Source organism: Furipterus horrens, unplaced genomic scaffold (assembly GCF_987537825.1).
Source record: "Furipterus horrens unplaced genomic scaffold, mFurHor1.1.pri manual_scaffold_10, whole genome shotgun sequence".
Classification (NCBI taxonomy): Eukaryota; Metazoa; Chordata; class Mammalia; order Chiroptera; family Furipteridae; genus Furipterus; species Furipterus horrens.
The window spans coordinates 51,002,516-51,026,207 of record NW_028327180.1 but is presented as its reverse complement, the minus strand read 5'-3'; the positions used below and the strand labels follow the sequence as shown (position 1 = coordinate 51,026,207).

General features: G+C 41.6%; 1 protein-coding gene across 1 annotated transcript in view; it reads right to left on the bottom strand.

Moving 5' to 3' along the window:
• The window catches only part of PIWIL2 (piwi like RNA-mediated gene silencing 2), a 60,012-nt gene extending 49,640 nt beyond the window's left edge, over positions 1–10,372 (bottom strand). The window contains exons 1-9 of the mRNA XM_090288961.1: positions 10,181–10,372; positions 8,919–9,021; positions 8,583–8,721; positions 7,617–7,823; positions 6,879–6,989; positions 3,968–4,085; positions 3,194–3,318; positions 2,298–2,378; positions 1,872–1,985 (exon numbers count right to left, since the gene is read on the bottom strand). Of these exons, the coding sequence (XP_090145087.1) occupies positions 1,872–1,985; positions 2,298–2,378; positions 3,194–3,318; positions 3,968–4,085; positions 6,879–6,989; positions 7,617–7,823; positions 8,583–8,721; positions 8,919–9,021; positions 10,181–10,372 (1,190 nt within the window). The remainder of the gene's footprint in view (positions 1–1,871; positions 1,986–2,297; positions 2,379–3,193; positions 3,319–3,967; positions 4,086–6,878; positions 6,990–7,616; positions 7,824–8,582; positions 8,722–8,918; positions 9,022–10,180) is intronic.
• Between the last annotated feature and the right edge of the window lie 13,320 nt (positions 10,373–23,692).

The window sequence follows — 23,692 nt, the reverse complement described above, 5'->3', positions numbered from 1 at the left end:
CAAGAAGAGATAGGATAAATCATTATAAATCCCCCCAAAATCTGAACCATCCTCAACCTCTCTGTCACACCCCACGTCAGTCAGGAAATTGGCTGAATGTTACTTTCAAAATACACCCAGAAGCCAACCACTTCTCAGCACCTCATCTGCTGCCTCCCTCATTCCTCCAGAGGAATACAACAGTGTCCTATTTGGTCTCCCCACTTCTTCCCCATCCTAATTTATTCTCCTTGCACTCAAGTCACACCACATCCCTCCTTGGCTACAAGGCCTGCATTTAACTCTGGGTGAAAGCTAAAATCCTTACAGTAGCCCTACAGAGCCCTCTGTCCTCACTCCTCCATCTACTCCACACTCTGACCTGGCTCTGGTCCAGCCACCATGGCTTCCCTGCCTCTTCTGGAATCAACCAGGCATGCTTCTGTTTTAAGGCCTTTGCCCCAGCTGTCGCTCTGCCAAAGTTCCTTTCACCTATACAGTCACCTGGATAACTCTCTCACCTCCTGCAAGAGGTGGCTCAAATGAGCTTGATTACTCTAAGTAAAATTACAGCTCACCGCTCCCACCCCACGCCCCGCCTCCAGTCCCTATCTCTCCCACCCTGTGTTGCATCTGTTCTTTCTTCTGTAGCTCTCATCATTTCTAGTATACAATTGACTCACCATGCTTATTATTTATCATTTTTTCTGACCTGACTACAATGTAAATTCCATTGTAAAAAAAAGTTTTGTTAACTGATATGTCCCAAGACTCTGGTACACACTGAGTATAAGAGTGAATAAAATTATCAGATAAGCAAAGATTTATAAACCTAATAATACCCAGTAGTTGTACACAGCTGGTGGGGAAATGAACTGCATAAAAATAAACTTTCAGAAGGTAATCTGTCAGTGTATTTTAAATATCTTGTTATAGTAAATATATATTTAAAGTCTTTAAAATGTTCAGCCTTTTTAAAAATTTATTTTAGAAAGAAGAGACACAATTTATTGTTCCACTTATACATTAATTGGTTCTTTTTTTCCCCCCAAGATTTTATTTATTTTTAGAGAGAGGGAGGGAGGGAGAAACAGAGGGAGAGAAACATCAATGTGCGGTTGCCTCTCCCATGTCCCCAACTGGGGACGTGGCCCGCAACCCAGGCATGTGCCATGACTGGGAATTGAACTGGCGACCCTTTGGTGCACAGGCTGGCACTAAATCCACTGAGTCACACCAGTCAAGGCCATTGGTTGATTCTTGTATGTGCCCTGATGGGAAATAGAACCTGCAACTTTGGTATATAGCACAACAATGCTCTAACCAACTGAGCTACCTGACCAGGGCCTCAAATGGTTAGCCTTTTCATTAAGTAATTGCATTTTAGCCCTGGCTGGGTAATTCAGTTGGTTAGAGCATTGTCCTGATACATCAAGGTGTGGGTCTGATCCCCCATCAGGGCACATACAAGAATCAACCAATGAATGAATGCAAAAATCAGTGGAACAACAAATGGATGTCTCTCCCTCTCTCTCTAAAACTCAATAAATATGAGAAAAAGTAATTCCATTTCTAAGTACATAGCCTAATAAATGAATCACAGATGTACTTCATGTAACCATTACAAATTATACACATGTATCCTTACTACAGTAAATATTTGCTATAGTAAGACATTTAAACAAAAACTTAAGAGTGTGCTTGTATTAAACCAAGTCCCCCTCTAATTTGGCAGGACTTAGACAATGGAGCACTTCCATTCAGCATTCTTCATCTGATCTACAATTTAAAGCCCAAAGAGAACAATGGCTATTCTGTATTTATTACCAGCTATTAATGAGCTTTTCAGAAACCTGTTAGCTTGTTAAAGGAAGATCCCACTATTCACTCACATGACGTTCAGCACAGAGTCGTTGCGAATGACCTTATGGGAGACATCAGCTAGCAGGAAGAGACCGCCATCTGTCTTCCGGATGCTGGCTGCATAGCCTGGCCAGATCTGCAGTCTGAACAGACAGGTGAGCTTTACCTTAGGGTTTTAAAAGAATCACAGACACTTCCATGCCCCCATCTGAAACAATACTTGGAGCAGATACTACCCTTCCCTAGTAACAACAAGAAAGGACAAGGAAACAAACTCAATTAAATCAACATCATTGTGAACTTACCGAAATACTAAACTATGGAAGAGATTTAACTGATACATTGTATTCACAACCCTAAAATACCACTGAGATTTTTGTCCTAAATATGGTGATTTCAATGAAAAATTTCTTGCCAGAACATTCTCAAGTGAGGAAGAGGAACACGACACCAACCTGTGTTGCTGCAGCACCATAGCACTCGTTGGGTCATAGAAATTCCTCCCCACAAGCTTCATGTCTAAAAGTTTCATTACCCTGAAATAAAGAGCAAGAACAGATTTTCTAGCAGAAGAATCCAAAAAGTTAAACCCCATTACTTTTAGTGCCATTTCTTTTGGAAACCTAATGGGTCAGAACATCAGAACCCTCGTCACATACCGTGTAGCTTTTACCATGAGAACACTCATGATAAAAGAACGAGAAAGCTGCCCTGGCATCTATCTCAGGGTGTATGCAACTGGTTGCTGCTTTTCCTATTCACTAGGTAACCAAGAATTGGGTTGATTTCCCAGGCTCAATTTGGATTACTTTCACCACTAACTAAAAAGCATGCAAGAGAGTCAGTTTCTAAATTTGTGGATATCAGTCTGGTGAAGGAAGTTATGTTTGTTCCTGAGCGGTCAGATAAATAGACAGAAATTAGATTCCATATTTCATTAAAAAAGAGGTGGTTTGGAAAAAAACATTATGAAAGTTAGGGAGTCTAGAAAAGTTTAAAAATTATGAGCTGTATGTGTCTGGGAAAAAATTCTTCCAGCAAAAATCTTTCCACTCTACCTCTTCAAATAGCCCCACCACTAACAACATGAATGTCCATTTTAAACACCTGTTTTTAAAGTTCCTGAAACCATCCCACATCCAACTACCTGAAAGCTACTTTCACATACCCAAATATGGTCAATCCCTTGAGATAACTTTTGAGTAACTTAGCCTCAGTATCATACATTTATGTATTAAATGTTTCCAAACTCATCTCCATACGCACTGTAGTGTAGTACCACCTAAGCTGCTTGAAGAGCAGCGTTACAAGACTGAGAGTAAAGAAAATAAGATGTCAGCTGTTTTCTCACCGACGAAAAACAACATTGTAGAAGGGAATGCACAAGTCAGAACAAGGCTCCAGGATCTTGGTCAACTGAATCTTAACGTTGATCTCAGCACCATCGGTTTTCCTTTGACTTTTTAACTCAAGAACCTAACAAATAAATACATGCAAGTAAAAAAAAAAAAAATGACAAAACTACCAAGCCCTAATCTAATCCAATTCTGTCTCTGATATGTTTTCTACCTTCCCCTCACTTTGCTGCCCACACTGGACAATATCACAGCATGACAACCAGGATTGAAGACCAGATTTGGTGAGGCCCTGGCCAGGTAGCTCAGTCAGTTAAAGCATCATCCTGATATGCCAAAGTTGCAGGTTCGATCCCCAGTCAGGGCATATACAAGAATCAACCAATGAATGCATAAAGTGGAACAAAAAACCTGATGTTTCTCTCTAAAATAATAAAAAATTTTTAAAAGACTGTATTTGGTGAGAGAGACCCAATGGAGATCTAACAAAAGATCCCTCTGAATTTGAAACCTTAAACCATTCTTTATCAGTGAGGTCAAAGGATTTCTACCACTCCCCTTATGGAAGAAGGGAATTCTTGAAGAATTCAAATGTAAATGTTTCTCAGTTTGTCATTTCTTTGTTATGGAGAAGTCTAACTTCCCTCTAAAATTAGGAAAGTACAACTCAAACGTTCAGGAAGTTTATGACCCCCCCATCACTAAAAGCACCAGAACACCCTTAGGTTTCATCCGCAAGTACTGCAAGTACATTTCCCATTTGGTCTCACTTGTTGAAGCTTAACAGGCAGATAGAGAATGGTTCCATCAAAAGCAGTGACATCTCCGGTGACAGCTCGATGGTCCTTCAACATGCCAAATCTCATGCTTTTGCATTCCACATTGGGGCTAGAAAATAATAAAAGAGGATTTTATTTCAATTTGACTCAAACAGCAGTCTTAACTACAGCTGTGCAACAGGTTTGCTAGAGAAGCAGTCTCTTGTAACTACTGCTCCATCTAGTGGTCGTATTAAAAATTCAAATACCCTGACTGAAAAAGAACTTTGACCCAAGGATACTTGCTCACAAAAATAAAAACCCATAACTTCCCCCGAAGACAAATGCCACAGCATTTTCCAGAGCTTAGACCACAGGGTCAGAAAACTTTTTCTGTAAAGGGCCAGGTAGTAGACATTTCAGGCTTTACTGCCATATGGTCTCTTGCAACCCCTCAATTCTGCTGACACAACACAAAAGCCACACAGACAATGTGTAAACCAGTGAGCAGGGCTGCGTTCCTGCAAAACTTGATTATGGGATTTTACTCTAATCTTTTCTCACTCATGGAAATTTCAACTTTTTATTGATTCATTACCACAAATCTTACAGTTCTGAAAAACTCTAGTAGCTGCTATGTACCATGACTGTCCCATTACATCATAGTAACACACAGCCTCGTTCTACAACTGCAAAGTTTAAATAAATCCAAGGCTAAAAAGGGTCAAGCATGTTCAAGTACAAGAATAAGAATTTAAAAAACCAAGTGGTAATCCAATGTACTGTCCCCAAAACCAAACACTCACATGTTAACATAATACAATACTCTCTCTCTTATCGCAGGTATTAAGTTCTAGACCCTCACCCTCGCGATAGGTGAAAATCCGCATAGTAGGAACCTTATATTTATTTTAGTATTTATATATATTTTAAGGCTTTATAAACCCTTCCCACACACTTATAAACCATTCCCTGTCCTTCATTAACCTTCCCCACTCCCTTATTAACCTTTTCCACACTTATAAACACTACTTATGTTCTTAAACATATTCTACTCTTAAACCTACGTAACTTTAATATACGTATACAGTGCCACAAAATCCTGTGATATAGCAAAAAATCCACAATAATTAAATATAATATTTTTTAAAATCCCGCGATACAGTGAGGCCACAAGAAGTGAGCCACGATATAGAGGGACTACTGTATTTCAAAATGCTTCTTCAAAAAAATTCATATATATGCATGTATATGAACACAATATTCAAAGATGTCTTTCCAGACTCCTTTCCTGTAGTACAAGAAGCTACAGGATGACCGGTCCACTGTAATACATCCTTTCAGTATTCTCCCAGTGGCCGACATCCTCTCCACACTGTAGCTTCAAAGGTCCAGATTTGCATAAATTTATGGAACCCATGTCTTCTCCCAGACAATGCAGAGACTTGTGACGACTCTCACACTCTTTTCTGTTTCATTAACATTTGTCAATCCATTTCCAAATAAAGAGTTCTTCCCTCTCATTAATGCTCACCTTCTTACATTCCAGAACAGGCCCATTCCTAGTACCTTCCATTCTCCAAAGTTCGATCTCTCCCTTTTCTAAATCTTTCTCTTCACCTGTTCTATGTGCTCAGCTCTGCTTTCTTACATCATAGAAACCTTGAAAGCAATGCTGCTACCTTCTTTAATCATCATACCATTTCTCATCCCTCTTATACATCTTTGAAATAAATGGCCAATTCATTGAATATTCCTATGCTCTCCTTTTCCTTTTAGTATAGTTTTGTCTTCATAACTTGAACAGAGTACTTAGAAAATCACCAAGGATGCTCTTGGAAGCAAATTCAGTAACTTTGTTTTCCTGTGGCCAAAGTCAACCACTTCCTCCCCATTTAAATGGGCCCATTCCTTTGGTTTTTATAACCTGTTTTCAGGGTTTTTCCCCCTATATTCCTTTCTTCTCTTTCACTCCATTTCTTCCTTGTGTACCAATTAGTAGTTGTCCTTCAAAAATGCAATATTTTGCCTTGGCCGGGTGGCTCAGTTGACTGGAGCATCATACTGTACACCAAAAGACTGTTGGTTTGATCCCCAGTCAGGGCACATACTGAGGTTGAAAGGTTCAATCTCCAGTCAAGGTGCATATGGGGGGCAACCAATTGATGTTTCCCCTCTCTCTCACATTGATGTTTCTCTTTCTCTCTCTCTCTCTCTCTAAAATCAATAATTATTTTTTTAAATTCAGTCTTCCATCTTTCTAGTTTCTCCACAGATATTCCAAAACACTCATTCATTTTCACAATCCCAGCTAACAACCTCCCCTCTCTTGACATTTTAAGAGAGAACACAAACTAATATGAATTCTTAATTTTAAAAAGGTATGGTCAACCTTAAAGTTATTGATCTAACAGTAAAGTTACTTTCTCTGATTTTCTCACCCTCAAATTTAACCCTAGACTGTCACTGGAGAGCCATCAAACAGTGATATGGAACTCATGTAGGGAGGACCCAGGTTTTGTGGGATGTGCATCTTACACCACTGGGGGAGAGGGACTCTGTTTAAGAAGAAGAATACAAAATTACAGGTACAAAATAAGTTAAAAAATATGGAACGGGGTCTATGTAAGTACAAGGACCTGAACTTAAGCTTCATTGACTTCACAGTAAATCACCTCTAATCTCATGCATAAAACTGCACCTATTAAGTTAAAATCTTAACTGGTAATATAACTAAAAAAAATTTTTTTTAAATAAGCTAACCTTAAATTTACTGCAAGGATCTGCATATATGCATTATTGTGGGTGTGGGGGAGAAGTTCATCAGGAATTATACACAAAAAATATTCAGTTATTCCAGGTAAACGATTTCATTACTGCTCTCTAAGAAGTGAACAATACAGAGAAGAAAAGCTGTGAATACCTGAAAGTCACATGATATTGATAAACTGCTTCATTCTGACACTGTATTTTGATAAGGTTCAATCCCAAAGGTTGAGGTATTCCTTTCGATCCTTGCTTCACCAACAGCTCTCTGGAAAAGAAAATTAGAAAAAAAGCACCCACACATACCAAAAACAAACAAACAAAAATAATCCACACCACACACATACACAGACAAGGGAAAGTAGTATTTTACACATTGCTTACAAGATACACAAAGCGAGAATTGAAGCATATAAAAGCAAGCTTTGAAGGCTAGTAGATACATGAATAGCAATGTCTAAAGAAGCAAGGTCACCCAATTTGTCTGAGTAATACCACTGGAATAAATTAGGCCAGCTAACTAAGAACACAAGAGTTAATTCTACAGAAAAAAATGAACTGTGCAATATTTTTCCTAAGTGATTTCCTTATCTTCACCGTGACAAAGAATTGTCTATGTCTGAACTGGAAGGAAAATGGGAAGTCACAAGTCCACTCTCTGGTGCATACTCTCTATATATCATTAATCCCATTTCCCTTCATCAGGAATTGTCCCACCTCTCTATCATTCTCCCCACGAGCAAAACTACAAAACCAACAACCCTGCAGTACCTACCACCCAGGGAGGACTTCAGACACACCAGAAACAACATTTATAATAGAAACAGTTATAATACCATGAGAAGGCCCCATCCCACTTTACTACCAAGCACAGAAGGCTGAGTTCCCTACTTACTTTTTCGTGTGTCCTGCAGTCCCCAGTGGAAGGTGGTCCAGCGAGTGCAGTGAGGACAGGGGTAGAGGTGGCAGTGAAGGCTGCTGGACAGGATTGCCAGGAGGCACGCTGACAGCACCGGGAGCCTTGTACATACCTCTGCCTATTCCACCAGCTGCACTTCCCAATGGTAATACAGGCACATCCAAATTCCCTCTTCCAAGCATTCTGAAATGTTGAAAAGAGGCAAATCAGGACTTTCTTAATCATGCTTCTATACCTCTGCTGATTCAAAATGATTTCCTCAAGTCTACATTCTCCTCCTTAAGGAGTCAGCAAGAGGGCCATAAGCCTTGGGATTCTCTCCAAGTCTAATATGCCAACTTGACTCACTCACCAATTGCTGCTAATAGTGACTCTCAGGGCCAAATTTTCATGGCAGAATTGAGGTGAGAGTTTGGCTCCCTTAGATTCAAAAACCATTACAATCAGGTTAACTTCTTCAGAGGTCAAATGAATTATCCAGTGGAGAATTACTTTTTTGCCCTTTTTCAATGACTAATTGAATCAATAGCTGCTGATCACTCTTGGAAAGTACCCATTGTTTAAATATAAAACCATGCATAGTTTGTGAGCTAATACAACCTTTTCATTTAAAAGAACTTTATTAAAAAAATTTTTTTTTAATGTTTAATCCTCACCCAAGGTATGTTTTATTGATTTTAGAGAGAGAGAAAAAGAAATGTTGATGTGAGAGAGAAACATCTACCAGTTGCCTTCCATACGAGCCCTGACCAGGGATTGAACCAGCAACCCAGGCATGTGTCCCAACCAGGAATCAAACATAATGCCTTAGCATACGGGACAATTCTCCAACTAACCAAGCCACCCAGCCAGGGCAACAGAACCTTTTTAGAGTTCCCCTTTGGACTTATAAAGCTACTATATTTGAATTTGACAATTCCCTGAGAAGGAACCTTTACCCACCTATTCCAACCAATGGAGGTCTCGACCATCTTGCTATCCCCAGCTGCCAACACTGATGGATCCAGAAAAGCAGGATGGGGTTCTTCTTTTTCCTTGGGCACCATACTGATAGACAAGCCTCGACCTAAAACGCCTCTGCCTGAATGGAAGGATCAAACCCCAACTATGACTGTGAGTTGAACATGTTGTAAAGTATGGTTGTTTTTCTGAAGATAAACTGTATGAATTGAAGAATAAAGCAATCGTGCATACTACCATGTCTTCTCAAGTTAGTTTTCCACGCACCTAAAGAAGACACTTCCCGTTTCACAAGGGTCTGGGACTCTGTTTCAAGGCCTAGTCCTTGGAACATGGAAGAAGACACTTCCCGTTTCACAAGGGTCTGGGACTCTGTTTCAAGGCCTAGTCCTTGGAACATGGAGACCAAACCTGCCGATATCTATGGAAAGTCAAAGAATAAAGTCATTCCAAGATGTAGTTTAAAACCTGAGACACTGATGGTTTTCTTAAAGTCTTAGTAAATAATAAAAATTATCTTCTTTAGATTCTATAAATGTTACAGTAAAGAATAAAAACATCTCATAAAAATTTTTAAATATTTACAATTTTTAAAAAACATGTAACTATGTTATATTAGGTTTTTAAGCATAAATTGCTATGGTCCATGATTTGATATACAGTATAACAGAATTAACTTTTATATTTTTGTTTTATTTCCAGTACACACAAGGTGGACCAGTATACTCAAGAGGGAATGAGTACACTGGTTAATACATTTTCAAAAAAGCTGGATCATTTAAGGGTACATGGGTCTTTTTTTTTTAACAACCTCCAACAAAACTTGCTATTGGTTTCCTGCAGCAGTCTTAAAACGTTTACTGCTGTTACGCTAGTTCAAACTGCCATACAGACTTCAAGCAATTCACCAGAGTAAAAATACAAGATTACTGTCATCAAATTTTCTTTTTACAGAACATTATATCTGACTGTCAACTCTACTTAAAATTGTCATAACTGTGTTACTAGGTTTCCTTATATTTGCTAACTCTTTATTCTTTGAGATTTATTAATTATAGACAAATACCATCTTAAAATTTCTATATAATTAGGAGATTAAGAATGTACATACAGGCAGTAGTAATAGCTGAAAATCCTCTTTTTAAAAAGATTTGGGCAAAGAGCTTTCTAAAAAAAACCAACCATTCTTAACAATTATTACCTCAGAGGTAGGAGTGGCTGCTAATACCACAAAGCCAAATCCAGAGTAAAAATCTAAACACTCAGAGCAAAAGGATTTATCTTTAAACCTACCACTTATATATTTATATTTATATAAGCTAGAGGACAAAGGCATTTACCCAAATCCATTCAGCATTCATTATGAGGCACTTTTTCCAGACTCACAACTAGAATTTGAAATATATGCTCAGAACATACAACTTTGTTAAAGGGGGAAAAACAAACAAACTAATAAACAAAAAAACAAACCTTATTTTCACATATAGCACTTCACAGTTTTCTAAGCACTTTGGATCCATTATGTTCTCTAATGATAAGCTACATGCTGCTACTACATGTCCAGAAATGGTCTGTCTTACCCTGGGTGCTGGCCCCCTTGGTGGGCTTGGCTCCCCCGGCTTTCCAAACAGGAGGCCTCTGCCAACGGGTCTTGCTCTGCCCAGAGTGGAGGCCGGAGGTTTAGAAGCTTGTGGCCAGGAGCCTGGCATCCGCACACACTCAAACGGGTGCCCAGGAGAAGGGCCCCTGAAGGGCGGTTGGACAGGATCCATGGAAGACCTGAGAGAACACGGGTGTCAATCCTGTTCTGGGTAGTCACCTGCCAGCATTTTACAAAGAGTCAAGTTTCCCAATGGTTTTCCTTTTCCTTCCAGACAGACTCATAAAGCATTAATGAAAAACTGACTTTTGGTCAAACCAGTGATGCAACCAGTCTCCTGTATCATGTTCACTTCAAAAGTTTCTATTTAGCCCAGAATATTCTAAACACTCCCCATTAGCAATCCCTCAGAGGCTAAGTCCTCCTTGAATTTTCCCGTTATTTCCTACCCAAACAGCCTCTTGGAGAATTTAGTCCCATCGGATAACTACCAGTTTTAGAAGAAAGTACATTTTATGTATGGGCACAAGAAAACTTATAGTTCACACAGACATATCGTAATATTCTGTCAATAAATATTGATAGGTTTGCTTTGCTTTTGGCCTCTTTCCTTTATCAGAGTGCTATTTTTTTTCCAGCTCATTATAACATTAAACTATCTCAACTCCTACTTGATCTCCTGAGTAGCTTCTCTACATCTTGTCCAATTCCTTCCCATAAAACTTTTCAAATTCCACCAAATTGAGGTCTCCAGGGTACAGACCCTTTCTGCATTGTGCCTTCAATATCTGCTGAATGTCAGGTGACATTTCACTTTTTTCTCCCCCAGGTAACAGGATTGAGGCTCTTCCTGCCTCCCAAATCTCAGGTACTCTTCAAAATCACTATATAACCTACAGATTTCACAAAATCTTCTTTAACGGACTTCCTCCATTGTCCTGACCCACCCCTGATCCCTGAAGAATCTTTCTTAACTGAAAACTCAAATAACCTTCTTAACTCTTGCAAACCTGTCTTACACGTTAGCTACAGAGAAATCCGGTCATGCACATAAAGACAAGACTGACACACAATTCTTAGATCGATACTTTAAGTGGAGGGTCCAGGATCTGACAAAAAACTTTTAACTGAACTATCCTCTTTTACACTAAAATGGCAGGATATGCCTCCCTTCCTCCAAGATTCCCCCTTTTAATTTCTTAAACTCCTTTTCAGTTAGCCTGGCCTTTTGGCTCACACCTTCCTAGCACCACCACAGAATCCAGAACAATCAGCTGCCCACCTGGGACACACTGAGAAGCGCCAACCAATTAAGGATTTCTGGAATGTTCCTCTTTCCCCGCCCCGCACTGCCCCCACCTACGTCATAACGGGCCCTGCTTTGATTAGTGGCAAATAGTTGGCTGACTGAAAGGTCCAGCAGGGACGGGTCCCAGGCGAGGCCTACCTTCCCACCTCCAGGTACAGCTCCAAGCTGGGCTCTTAGGACCGGAACCTCACCGGAAGGGAGCCTCCGCCCCCACCCCCACCCCAAAGGCAAATCCTACCCGCTTTCCACCTCAGAAAAAAGCACCATCCCCCAAACCGCAAGGCCCTGCCCACCATTTCGGTCCAACTAACACTTGCGAACACTCAAACCCTGCAGGAGTCCCCGCGCTCCTCACGCCACCACACTCTTCGAAGTCCTATGTCCTCGTGCACACGCAGCCTCAAATAACCACTTCCTGCCCCGGCCCCACTGGGAGGTGAAGGCGCCTCACGGCTGGGGGGAGGGGTAACCTGCCGTGGATGTGGAGGGCCACCGCTCGCCACCGTGAGCCGGTGCCGATGCCCACTGGCCTGTACCGGAACGACCTCGGCCTTCCCGGCCTTCCACACCCACCTCATGGCCCCTCACCAGCGTCCTCGCCCTTGCCCGGCTCTGCGGGGCTCAGGAACAGCCCGGACTCAATGCAGCTGCCACACCCAAGAACCCACATGCTCAGACCCGAACTTCCGGTCCCCTTGCGGATCTCCACGGCTGAGCCCATTGGCCAAACATGTGCCGCTCACAAGATCCAGCCGTCTCATTGGCTCGCCTGCAGAAAGAGCTGCTCCCTTTCTAGCAGCCTCGCTGTATCGGAAAGTGAGCACCGAAGAGGTGCTAGAAATAGGTGTCCGGAAGTTAGAAGTGAACTGAAGCATTAAAATGTGTCATATTTTAAAGATTGTGACTCCCTTTCGGTGGGCAACTTCTGTAAACAGATTTAGCTTACACGCTCATGTTTAAACTGACTTGCCCCATCCTTTCCAGTTAGAGGATATAGGGATATAGGTGGTGAATAAAGGAGTAAGCTTGGGTTTACAAACACCTAATTATGTCATCTCTGCGCCTCACTTTTCATATATATATAAAATATGAATAAAGCATGCATTCATAGGGTTGTATGGAAATGTACATACATTCATAAGATGATGTGTGTAAAATACTTAGCACAAGGAGTAGATTGCCAGCAATAAATGTTGCCTTTCATTATTTATTTATTTAAAACATAATTTATTTGTTTGTTTATTTTATTTTTAGAGAGAGGGGAAAAGGGAAAGAGAGGGAGAGAAACATCACTGTGTGGGTGCCTCTCACTCGCGCCTCCAACTGGGGACCTGACAGGCAACCTAGTAATGGACCCTGACTGGGAATCGAACCAGTGACACTTGGCTCGCAGGCCCACGCTCAATCCACTGAGCCACAGCAGCCAGGTGTTATTATTTATTGATATCTAAATCTGTAAGCCAAAAAGAGCTTTCCTCAGACTATTTAAAAGTGTTGATGTTTAATTCTGCTATTACTGAATATTTTCACGCAAAGAAATAAAGATTTCTCCCCATCTCCCAACCATTTTGGCAAATAATTGCACCCCTCACCAAATCCAGTTTTTCTGAGGTGGTTTGAATCAGGCTTCAGAGATCCTGGCTTTCTCTGTAGAGCCATGCAAATACTCTGCATGGTATAGGGCAGAAGAAGGCCTTTCCAAGCCTCAGATATCTCACACCTTGTTTTAATCCATATGTCCAAGACTCTCCTCTCGTTCCCAAATCAGAATAGAGTTTGAAAATTATTGAAGCAGGGGGATTTTCAAATCAGGAATACTCCTCTTTTTCTAGATGTTATTTGTTTAACATTATGTTGTAACAGTGGAAGTTCTACTGCAAAATTTTATGTTATAGTAACATAGGCAGAATTATTCTGTTGCTCATGCAATCATGTAATAGCAAATGCACTCAAAAACTATTATGAAAGCTGTTCTGTGATCTTGATAAAGCCCTAGTTCCCTGTCGTTCTTAGTACTCTTACCAAACCTTGCATAAAAGATTCATTCCATACTCAGGAAGTAATATTTTAGGGGCAAGATTCAGCATATCTTCACAATAAGAATCCTCAAATAATTCTCTGGAGCCATCGGTTTTCTAACCTAAACCAGAACACCATGACAAGGGTATATACGCATTGGGTTCCCTAGGTTTCTACATCCTGTTGTGTAGGTGGCCTCTGTACAGTATTCGTTGCCAATCTGTACATCACAAATAGTGTTTATTTCACCAAAGGAAAACTATGTAGTCTCAGCACTGATTGGAGATAAAGATGGTTGAAGCTCTCTAACGTGTGGACATCTGCCTAGAACCTTCCAACAGCTAATCAGCCTCTGCTGGAATTTATATTCCTCATCAGGGCACTTCCATTGTTACTTTACCATCCTTAGGCTAGCAGTTAAAAACAATGCACGTATATCATGCTGTTAAAGTATTTAAAATTAAACTGCAGATATTTTCAAAACACAAAATTCTGTCCACCTGGCCCTGCCAGGCTTGAAAACTTGGGGTGAACACGGTCCTATAGCTACATACCATCTGGGTTTCCCAGGCAATCATGATTTCAAATACTCTGGCCCTTGGTCCCATAAGTACTTCCATTCTGACTATGTATTTTGATGTTGTTGTTGTTCAGAAAATATAGTCACCAGAGCCACAGAAAGATTAAGGGAGAATATTATATTACCTGTTTGGCTTAGAAATTATAGGGAGGATTTAATTGAAAATGGATGTATGTCTGTAGTAAATTCTGATCCTCCCAGGAGAAATACACTCTCAACCCGGCCCCCAAAGCTACCATACTAAAAAGTTTCAATTAATATGAGCTCACAAGAAAATTCACAAAACACATTAAGCTCGATAAGAAAAAGACAAACAACCCAATTTTTAAAAAATGGGCAATGGATATGAACTTATTTTTCATTACAGAAAAGATACAAATGGCTAAAGTACATGAAAATGTGCTCAACACCATTAATCATTAGGGAAATGCAAATGAAAACCACAGTGAGATATCTCTTCACATCCACTAGAGTGGCTATAATAAGATAGACAATAACTGTGATGGTTAAATTTATGCATCACCATGACTGGCCCATGGGGTGCCCAGATATTTGAACAGACACTGTCCTGAGTGTTTCTGGGAGAATGTTTCTGGGTGAGATTAATATTTGAATCTGGAGACTGAGTACAGCGATTGCCCTCCTTAAAGTGAGTGGGCCTCATCCAATCAGTTGAAGACTTGAATAGGACAAAAAGGCCAATCCTCTCTGGAATAAGAGAGAATTCCTCCTACCTGACTGCCTTAGAACCAGAACATTAGCTTTTTCCTGCTTTTGGAATCAAACCAAAGCACTGGCTCATCCTGGACCTCGAGCTTGCCAGCATCTAGACTAAAACAACATCATCAACTCTCCTGTTCTCTGGCCTTCTGACTTGGACTGGAGCCACACCATGAGCTCTCCTGAGTCTCCAGTTTACCAGCTTATTCTGCAGATCTTGGGACTAGTCAGCCTCCGTAATCACCTGACCCAATTCTTTATAGATCCTGTGGGGTTCCAGAACGAGTCACGCCAAGATGTGTCTCTGTGGTGTGCAGATTGTTATGAACTAAAGGGACTTTAGCTGCAGGCTCAAAAAACAAACAAACAAACAAACAAAAACCCAACTTCTGCCCTCCCCTTGACTACCTGGAAGAATTGGAATCGGGCTTACCCATAATGGGAGATTATCAGATAACTTCTTTGGGCCTATCTGTAGGGCAGGACAAACTTCTCTTTACCAAATGTCTGCTCTTCTTGTCAACCTGCGCTGACGCTTTGAAGTCCCCCAGGTGCATCACCTCAAACATACCTGAATCCCCTTTTCTACCTCTGAATCTCTCCTGCTTGTAGGGTCTCTGACTCTCTCATGTATGTGGGAATTCCCATATATATGCATTAAATCTCGTTATTTTCTCTTGCTAATCTGTCTCATGTATATGTGATTATTAGAGCAGCCATACAGGAGAACCCTGAGGGTAAAGTTTGTTCCTCCTCCACAATTCTAATGCTTGTGTTTCTCTGGAGAACGCTGACCAATACAGAGTTTGATACTGTGAAGTGGAGTGCTGACGTCACAAATACATAAAAATGTGGAAGTGGCTTCAGAATGAGTGATGGGAATAGACTGGAAAATTTTTAGGGACATGCAAGAGAAAGCCTAGATTGCCTGAAGGGACTATAGGTAGGAATAAGGACATTGATAGTGCTCCTAGAGAGAGCTCAGACTCAAGTGAGGAGTATGCCATTGGCAACTGGAGGAAAGGTGATTCCTGTTATAAGTGACAGAAGACCTGACTGAATTGTGTTCAATCTCGTGTTTTGTGAAAGGAAGAACTCACAAGCCATAAACTTGGATTATTTAGCCAAGGAGATTTCTAAGGAAAGTGTTGAAAGTGTTAACCTGGCTTCTCCTTACTGCTTAGAGTAAAGTGCAAGCGGATAGAGAGAACTTGAAAGAAAAATTGAGCAAAAAGGAAGCAGAACTTGAAGATTTGGGAAGTTGTCAGCCTATCCATGTTGCAAGAATAAGAAAGCTTGTTCTGGAGAGAACACCAAGCGTGTGGTTAGACAATCACTCTATTAGGAAATTATCCATGATTAGCCGTGGAGTTAATCAGCCACCTCAGCAGAAGCTAGGAGTCAAGATGGGATTATACAGGCAGAAACGCTGCCAGTTTGGACCAAAGGGAATAGATGCTACAATGAAATAAAGAAAGATTTTCTAAAGGGGGGTATTTGGGACTTCTGGGATTCTACAGAACAGGATAATAGAGCTATTCAACCTGCTTTATCCTTTTACAAAAAAAGGAGAAGAACCCCAAAGGTGGTTCAGAGATTTGCTGAGCTGCCACTCCCTGCCACAGGTCCAGGGGGCAAAGCCGTTTGTCTTCCCAGGTTTGCAGCCGGAGTGGAATATAGGCTCCAGATGGCTCATAGCTCAGCTGTCTCCCACACCTGATATTGATGATAGCTAGATAAGACTTTGGACTTGGAATTAATGCTGGAATGGGTCAAAGCCTTGGGGTTAAATGTATTTTGATGTGAAAAGGACATAAATTTGAGGGGACCAGAGGGCAGAATGTTATGGACTAAATTGTGTCCGCGCCTCCCCGCCCCCAAATTTATATGTTGAAGCCTAACTCTCAATGTGGCTATATTTGGAGACAAGGCCTATAGGGAATTAACTAAAGCTAAATAAGGTCATAAATGTAGGGCTCTATTCTGCAAGGACTGATGTCATTATAAGAAGAGGAAGACACACCAGAGATCTCTCTTTCTTTCCATGGGAACAAAGAGGAAAGGCTATGTAAGGACACAGCAAGAAGGTGGCTGTCTACAAGCCAGAAAGAGAGCTCTCATCAGAAATCGAATTCACTAGCACCTCAGTCATGGACTTCTGTCCTCCATAACTGTAAGAAAATAAATGTCTGTTGCTTAAGCTGCCCCATTTGTGTTACTTTGTTATGGCAGCATTAGGTGACAAATATAATAATAATCAGCAGCAAGGATATTGCAGCGTAAGTGCCCGAGATTAAGCTTTTGATTGCCGAGGCACACAGTTCAGAGGCATCCATCTTGAATAAAGGTATTGTCAGCTACACAACTAGGTAAAGAACCAGGCTGCCCTGCCCATGAAGTCCCCCTTTTAGAAAGCCGTGGGCAACCCAGATAACTGACGTCTTGAACGCTTCGGCTTTTCCCTTCCTGGATGCTAATTCCTGCTCTTATGCTTTAAATTTGCCAGTAAAGAGTGAACCCGTGAAACCCTAGGCACCCCACCCTCCACGCTAACAGAGGCAGACTCTCAGATCTGCCCTCCCTTCCCCTGTCCCCCAGGACCTGTGAGTCATAAACCCTGCTTTTTCAAATTGCCCTGGTGGCTGTTGCTGAGGTGCATCCTGCCATCACCGCAGGAACCACAAGGGCAGGGCCAGGTACAACACTGGCTCCATCGGGGAACTGTCTGTGGGGACTCGTCACCAGACAGGCTGAGACTGATACAAAACAGATGTGGCAAAATCCCGAACCCTAACACATGGCTACTGGGAACGTCAAATGGTGCAACCGCTTTGGAAAACATTTGGCAGTTTCTCAAAAAGTTTAATCAAAAATTATTCTAGGAATAAAAATACCACTTCTTGGTAATTACCTAAGAGAAATGAAAACATATATTCACACGAAACTTGCATGCAAATGTTCATAGCAGCATTGTGGATTAGAGTCAAAGATCTGAAAACAATCTAAATGTCCTATCAACTGTGCATGGATAACAAAATGTGTTATACCCACACAATGGACAGATTCAGCAGTAAAAAGGAACATAGCATTCTATGCTATGCCATACAATGAAGCCACACACAAGGGACCATATTTTGTATAATTCCATTTACCTGAAAATTCTGCAAGAGACTAATGTATAGAGACAGAATGTAGAATAGTGGTTGCCTGGGGCTGGGAGTGGGAATGAGGATGACCTGTTAATAGGCCTAGGGGATCCTATTAGGGGGATGAAAATGTTCTAAAACTGGTTTATGGTGATGTCTGTACCACTCATTAAATTTACCCCAAACTATTGAATTATACATTTAAATATGGTAAATTTTATGATATATAAATAAATCTATTTTTAAAACTCACATTAAGAAACAAACAGAAACTACAGTGAACAAGGCCAGACACACAGAAATTTCAAAAAAGATTCACTGCACACAGAATATAAATACATTTTTAATTGTTTTAAGAAATAAAGGTGGCAATTAAACTGTGAGTAAAGAGAAAAGGTTACCAGAATTGCTTAGGCCGATTGAAAAAGATATAAGTTCTAAAAATGAGTAGTATAAAATTGAAATTAAATATTTAGAGGAAAAATTTTATAAGAGAATAGACATGGCTTAAAGGAGACATGAATTAGAAAATAAATCTGAAGTAATTACCCAGAATGTAGCACAGAGGCAAAGAGATAGAAAGCAGGAAAATGACTGAGAGACACAGAGAGCAGAGTTGTGACAGAGGGTCCAACAGAGTTTGAGAAGGAGGTAACATGGGGGAAAGAGGAAGACAATACTTCAAGAGTTAATGGCTGAGAATTTTTCAGAACTGATGAAAGTTACAATAGTTTAGAATCAGGAAGTCCAGTGAAAACACTAAAATAAAGGAAAGTGACCCCCCAGAAGGAAAGTCTGAGATGAAAAAAAGAAATCATAGGTAAAGTAATTGATTGGACAAAGTAATAACAGGGTCTGATAGGTGGTGGCTTAGCCTAGATTCCTCAGGAAGCAGAGCCTGACACTGAGGTTTCATGCCAGGATTTTATTGGGGGGTGTGATCCCAGGGAACAGGAATGAGGGATGAAGGAATGATGCAGGGAGGGAGACAGATCTCATCCAAGGATGCTTTCATCACAAGTGGAATGACCGAGCAATGGCTGGGGCAATGACGGTGAGATCCGGAGGGGCGGGAGCTAGGACTGGCCCCTGCTGTCTCCAGTAGACTCCCACTTGAGACTGAAGAGAATGGTGGTCAAATCAATACCAGAGCCACCTTGCAGGGGGTGGCCAACTTAGCCGAGACGTTCAGTTACACGGTTTGTGACAATCGGAGAGAACCAGAAGCTTCAGGGGCAGCTCTGACAGACCAAGATCATTAATTTCCTTTTGCTTTCTACTGCCCCTGGGGGACTGAAGTGATCCCTCCCTAAGTCATTATTCTTCCTTCACGGCGTCACATTCCAGTAAATATAAATTTACCATTTGTCACACCCAGACCTTGTGTGCAGAAGAATCAGGTACAAGAGGAACAAGGTTATTTTTATAAAATTTACTCAGTTGTTCTCCTAGTGTTTCAGTAAATAGCAACTCAGTACAAAAGAAATACCTAAGGGTTCCATTATTCAGTTGTCAGGTCCAAATATCTTAATACATATTTATGTTGTCACAACTTTGTAGCCACTTGAAAAATAACACATATAAATTGAAAGAAAAGATAATACTTTTATTCTATTTTTTAAAGATTTTATTAATTTTTAGAGAGAGGGGAAGGGAGGGAAAGAAACATCAGCGACATTGTTGCCTCTTGCACATGCCCCAACTGGGGACAAGGCCCACAACCCAGTCATATGCTCTGACCAGAAATTGAACCAGGGACCTTCCATCTTCCGGGACAACACCCACCCCACTAAGCCACACCAGCCAGGGCTTTTATTCTATTTTTAAGTAATCATAATTATTTGCTCTTGGGATGTACTGGGTGCTGTACAACTTCTCAATCCTTGGATTAAGATTGGACACTGTTATTTCCATTTCCTATTCCACACATATTCACACAATACTTGCTTTTTATTACAGCAACTGCAAAAAACCCAACTTTGCAGATATAGGCCATTATTAAAAGGATAACAATCTCGTGTTGAAACAACTGTGATCTACCTTGTACTTGCAGTTCGCACGGTTTCCTGCAGATGCTGAGTATCATTGTGTTTCCCTTGAACGCCTAAAATAGTTTATGCTGCTGCTGCACCTGGGGTGCCTCGGACACAATTTCAGAGCTGTGGGCCCAACAGAACTGTTATTCAGTTTGGGGGACAAGATTCTTCGGCGGAAAATTCAAAGTCCGATTGTCACACTTAATATTACTCAATAGTGTGAACGTTAACAAATTGTATAGAAAGTTAATACTTTTTAAAAATACTGAGCCAGCATAAAGTTTGACTCCCCTAGGCTCCCTTTTCGATGGGCAGCCACCAGAGGTGAAGCCACCAGTCCTGCTGAGTGCCATTAGCATGAAGAAAGAAACATCATGCCTGGAGGGAATCCCAAATTCTCACAATAGGTCTATAAAACACCTCACCTTTTCATCTTATGAGTAGCTATGGTATGGCTAAGAAGAAATGATTACTTTCTAAGAAAAGTCATATTTAGTGACCGCACGGCCTTACTAACGCACATGGACTGGGGGCAATAGGGGGAGGACCAGAAATCATTTTAAGGTGACTTTTGAGAAGGCAGTTCAGTGCTCAGCAAACCAGATGCCTGTGGGTGGTGGGCAGTGAGGAAGGCCCATGAAATAACTTCAGTCGCTTGAGCCCATTGTGATCAAAGGCATATCATTGTCAGACAGCAAATAGCCAGAAATAGAACAAAGACTAGTTTAAAGGGCCACAGTGGTCTGGCCAGAGTCAGCGAATTGGACTGAGACAGAAACACTGCAAACTGGACAAATGTCAACAGTGGTGAGCCACCAGCAGCATCCACAGAAGGGGCCGAAGTTGCCAAGCACTCAACTGCCTCACCCTGTGCAAAGGGCCTCCCTCAATGAGAGGCTTCTATGAGGAGTCACAGGCCTGGCGTGAGTCAGAGCTAGTGTATCTGAAACACAGAGTCCTTTACTTGGTGCCCAACCTATGATGGCAGTGTGCTGTGTGTCTGGTTCAATGGGAGGTCTGGGCAGCAAAGGTCTGGGCAGTAAAGGTCTGGGTACTACAGGCTCAGTCCACCACTTGATTCTAGTTGGTCTCATCAGAGAATGGACCCTCACCATGGGCTCCTACATGGTGACTCAGGCAGTTCCATCAACACCCATGATTTGTTTCCACAGTTCATGGCCCCAGAGAGGGAAGTCTATAGTTTAATCTCCCAGTCTGCAGTTTTCCAAAATGCTGACCAAACAGTTAGGCCATTGTCAACAGCCCAGGAGTCAGTAAAAATATGACAAGGTTTGGGAGGCCTACTGGCCGGAGCTGTAAAGAGGGCTTTGAGTTCTGCCTCCTGAGTGGAGCGACCACATCTGTTTTCCATTCCACACAGCTTGCAGTGATGCTGAATAGCCACAGCAGCCCAGCACACAACATGGGTTTCAGCTTCGCCAAACCACCAGTGAACCAGGCCTGGGCATTTGGGGGACCTCCATGGACTGAGAAACCCGTTGAGCAAGTGGCTTTCCTTCAGGCTATGGGGTGGAAGGTAACGTTTCCACTAAAGGGCTAGCTGCCTTTTTTCATGTGAAGCTGAAAATGCCAGCTGGCTCAGGCCAGGTGCAGACTTACATAGACATTTCCACCTGACAAGTAAGGCATGTTGGGTCCTCCCCACACCATTAGCTGTTGAGTCCAAGTTAACCTAACCCCCAAATATCAGTCACAAGGCCTCTTTCTGAGGGGGTGTGGTATGTGTTAACACTCTCAGGTGCTCGGTTCTGACAGATTCCCAACAGCAAGCTATGAGTTGCTTTTGAAAAAACATGTATCTCTTTGCCACCTCAGGGAGGAAACAACCCCCTCCAGGGCTCCAGTTGGGAAAAGGATCAATCAGAAGGATTTTTCCTTCAAAGGGGTCCCAGGCTGTGGGGTCGCACAGATAGCAGCACTTTTCTATAAGTACAAGTTCCTGTTGGTATAATCCTTTGGATGTCTCTGAGCACTCACAGTACATTCACAGAAAACACCAGGTAGACTACATATGCAGCAACAAAAGCCACGAGGACAGCACATGGAACTGGCCTAAAGCCCTGCCTGCTAAGCTGGTGAGATCCTTTCTTCTACCCGGAAATGTCAGGGACATTCTTCCCTGGGAGGAAGCCGGCAGACTTGAAGGGTCCTTTTTTCACTTGCTCAGAAATGTGGTTATCAATTCTTGTCACACACTTACAACCACACACAATAGTCATGCCTTCATTCTTTCGACAAACCTTTATTTGGTGCCTATTATGTGCAGAGAACTATTTTAAGTTCTAGGGATATGGTAATGAACAAAAGTCTACTCTCACATAGCTTATGTTCTGGTGGGATAGCAGACAAAAAGAGAAATAATAAGTCAGATGGTGCTAAACACTATGAAAGAAAGAAAGCAGGAAAGGGGCATAGGGAGTGTCAGGGACAGGATGTTACTAACTCAGGTAGGATAGACAGGGAACCTCAGAGACCTTATGGGAGTGAGGAAACAGGACATGAAGGTATCTGGGAGAAGTGGGTTCTAGGCAGGGAGAAAATAATGAGAAAACCCTGAAGCTGGACCTGCTCACTCTTACAAAAGTAGCCAGACTTGCATGTCTGAAGTGGACTGACCAAGAGAGCAGGACCCAAGGTCACAGCGGTCAGGGAGGATCCCATGGGGTCTTGTAGATTGAACAGACTTGGCTTTTACTCTGAATGAGGCAGGACATGACAGGATATGCTCATTTTTCCAGGATCACTCTGGCTGCCCTGTAAAGAACAGACTGGTGGAAGGGGGTTGGGGGAGTGAGGAGGTGCAGAAGTAGACCCATCAAATAAGAGGCAAAATCCCACAAGAAACGATGCTAGTTTAGTCAAGAGCGATAAAGCTGGAAGCAGTGAGGAATGGTAACATTCTGGATAGGTTTTTCTAATTGTTATTTTGGAAAATATAATGAAAACAACATTATTCTCCAGCTAAAAATAACAATAACTATTCAATGGTATCAACCATCTAGTCAATATAGAAATATTCTTGATTGCCTCATGATTTTTTTTTTTTACATTTTGTTAGAAATATCAAAGATAAGCAATGCTGGATATTAAAGTAGTGAAAACAGATTTTATTCAGTGACTACTGACAGTAGGGAAAAGAGATAAGCTCCATTCTGATTTACAAACAGGTGACAGGGCATCTTAAAGGGAGAATGGGTGGGAGGGGGAGGGGAGAGCGCAGGGCTCAAGTGGGAGATTGCTGAGGGTTGGTTACTGTAACTGTGACTAGGCCAGAAGTGTCTGCCAGATAGAAATTATGGAAGTAAGGGTTCTATCCTGCCAGAGACTGGGAGACAGAAGCCCTCTCTTTCTGATGATAACATGTCAATCAAATGGTTTTCACTTCCTTGAGACACACACTCTGGAGTAAGAGGTTAGACATATACATCTCAAAGGGACATATGGAGGATGCACAATTATAAGTCCTTTAAGTATATGCTCTAGGAAAGGCAGCTCACGGCCTTAGCCAAGTGTTAGCTAGAACAAAATGCAAAAATTTTTGACAGTCCTGATTTCTCTAAACAGAGACTCGAAAGAGACAGGGATGTCCCAGGGACATGGCCTTAGGCTGCTGGAACTCATGTTAAAGTCTGGTCTAGACTCAGTGCAGGGCTTTGAATGC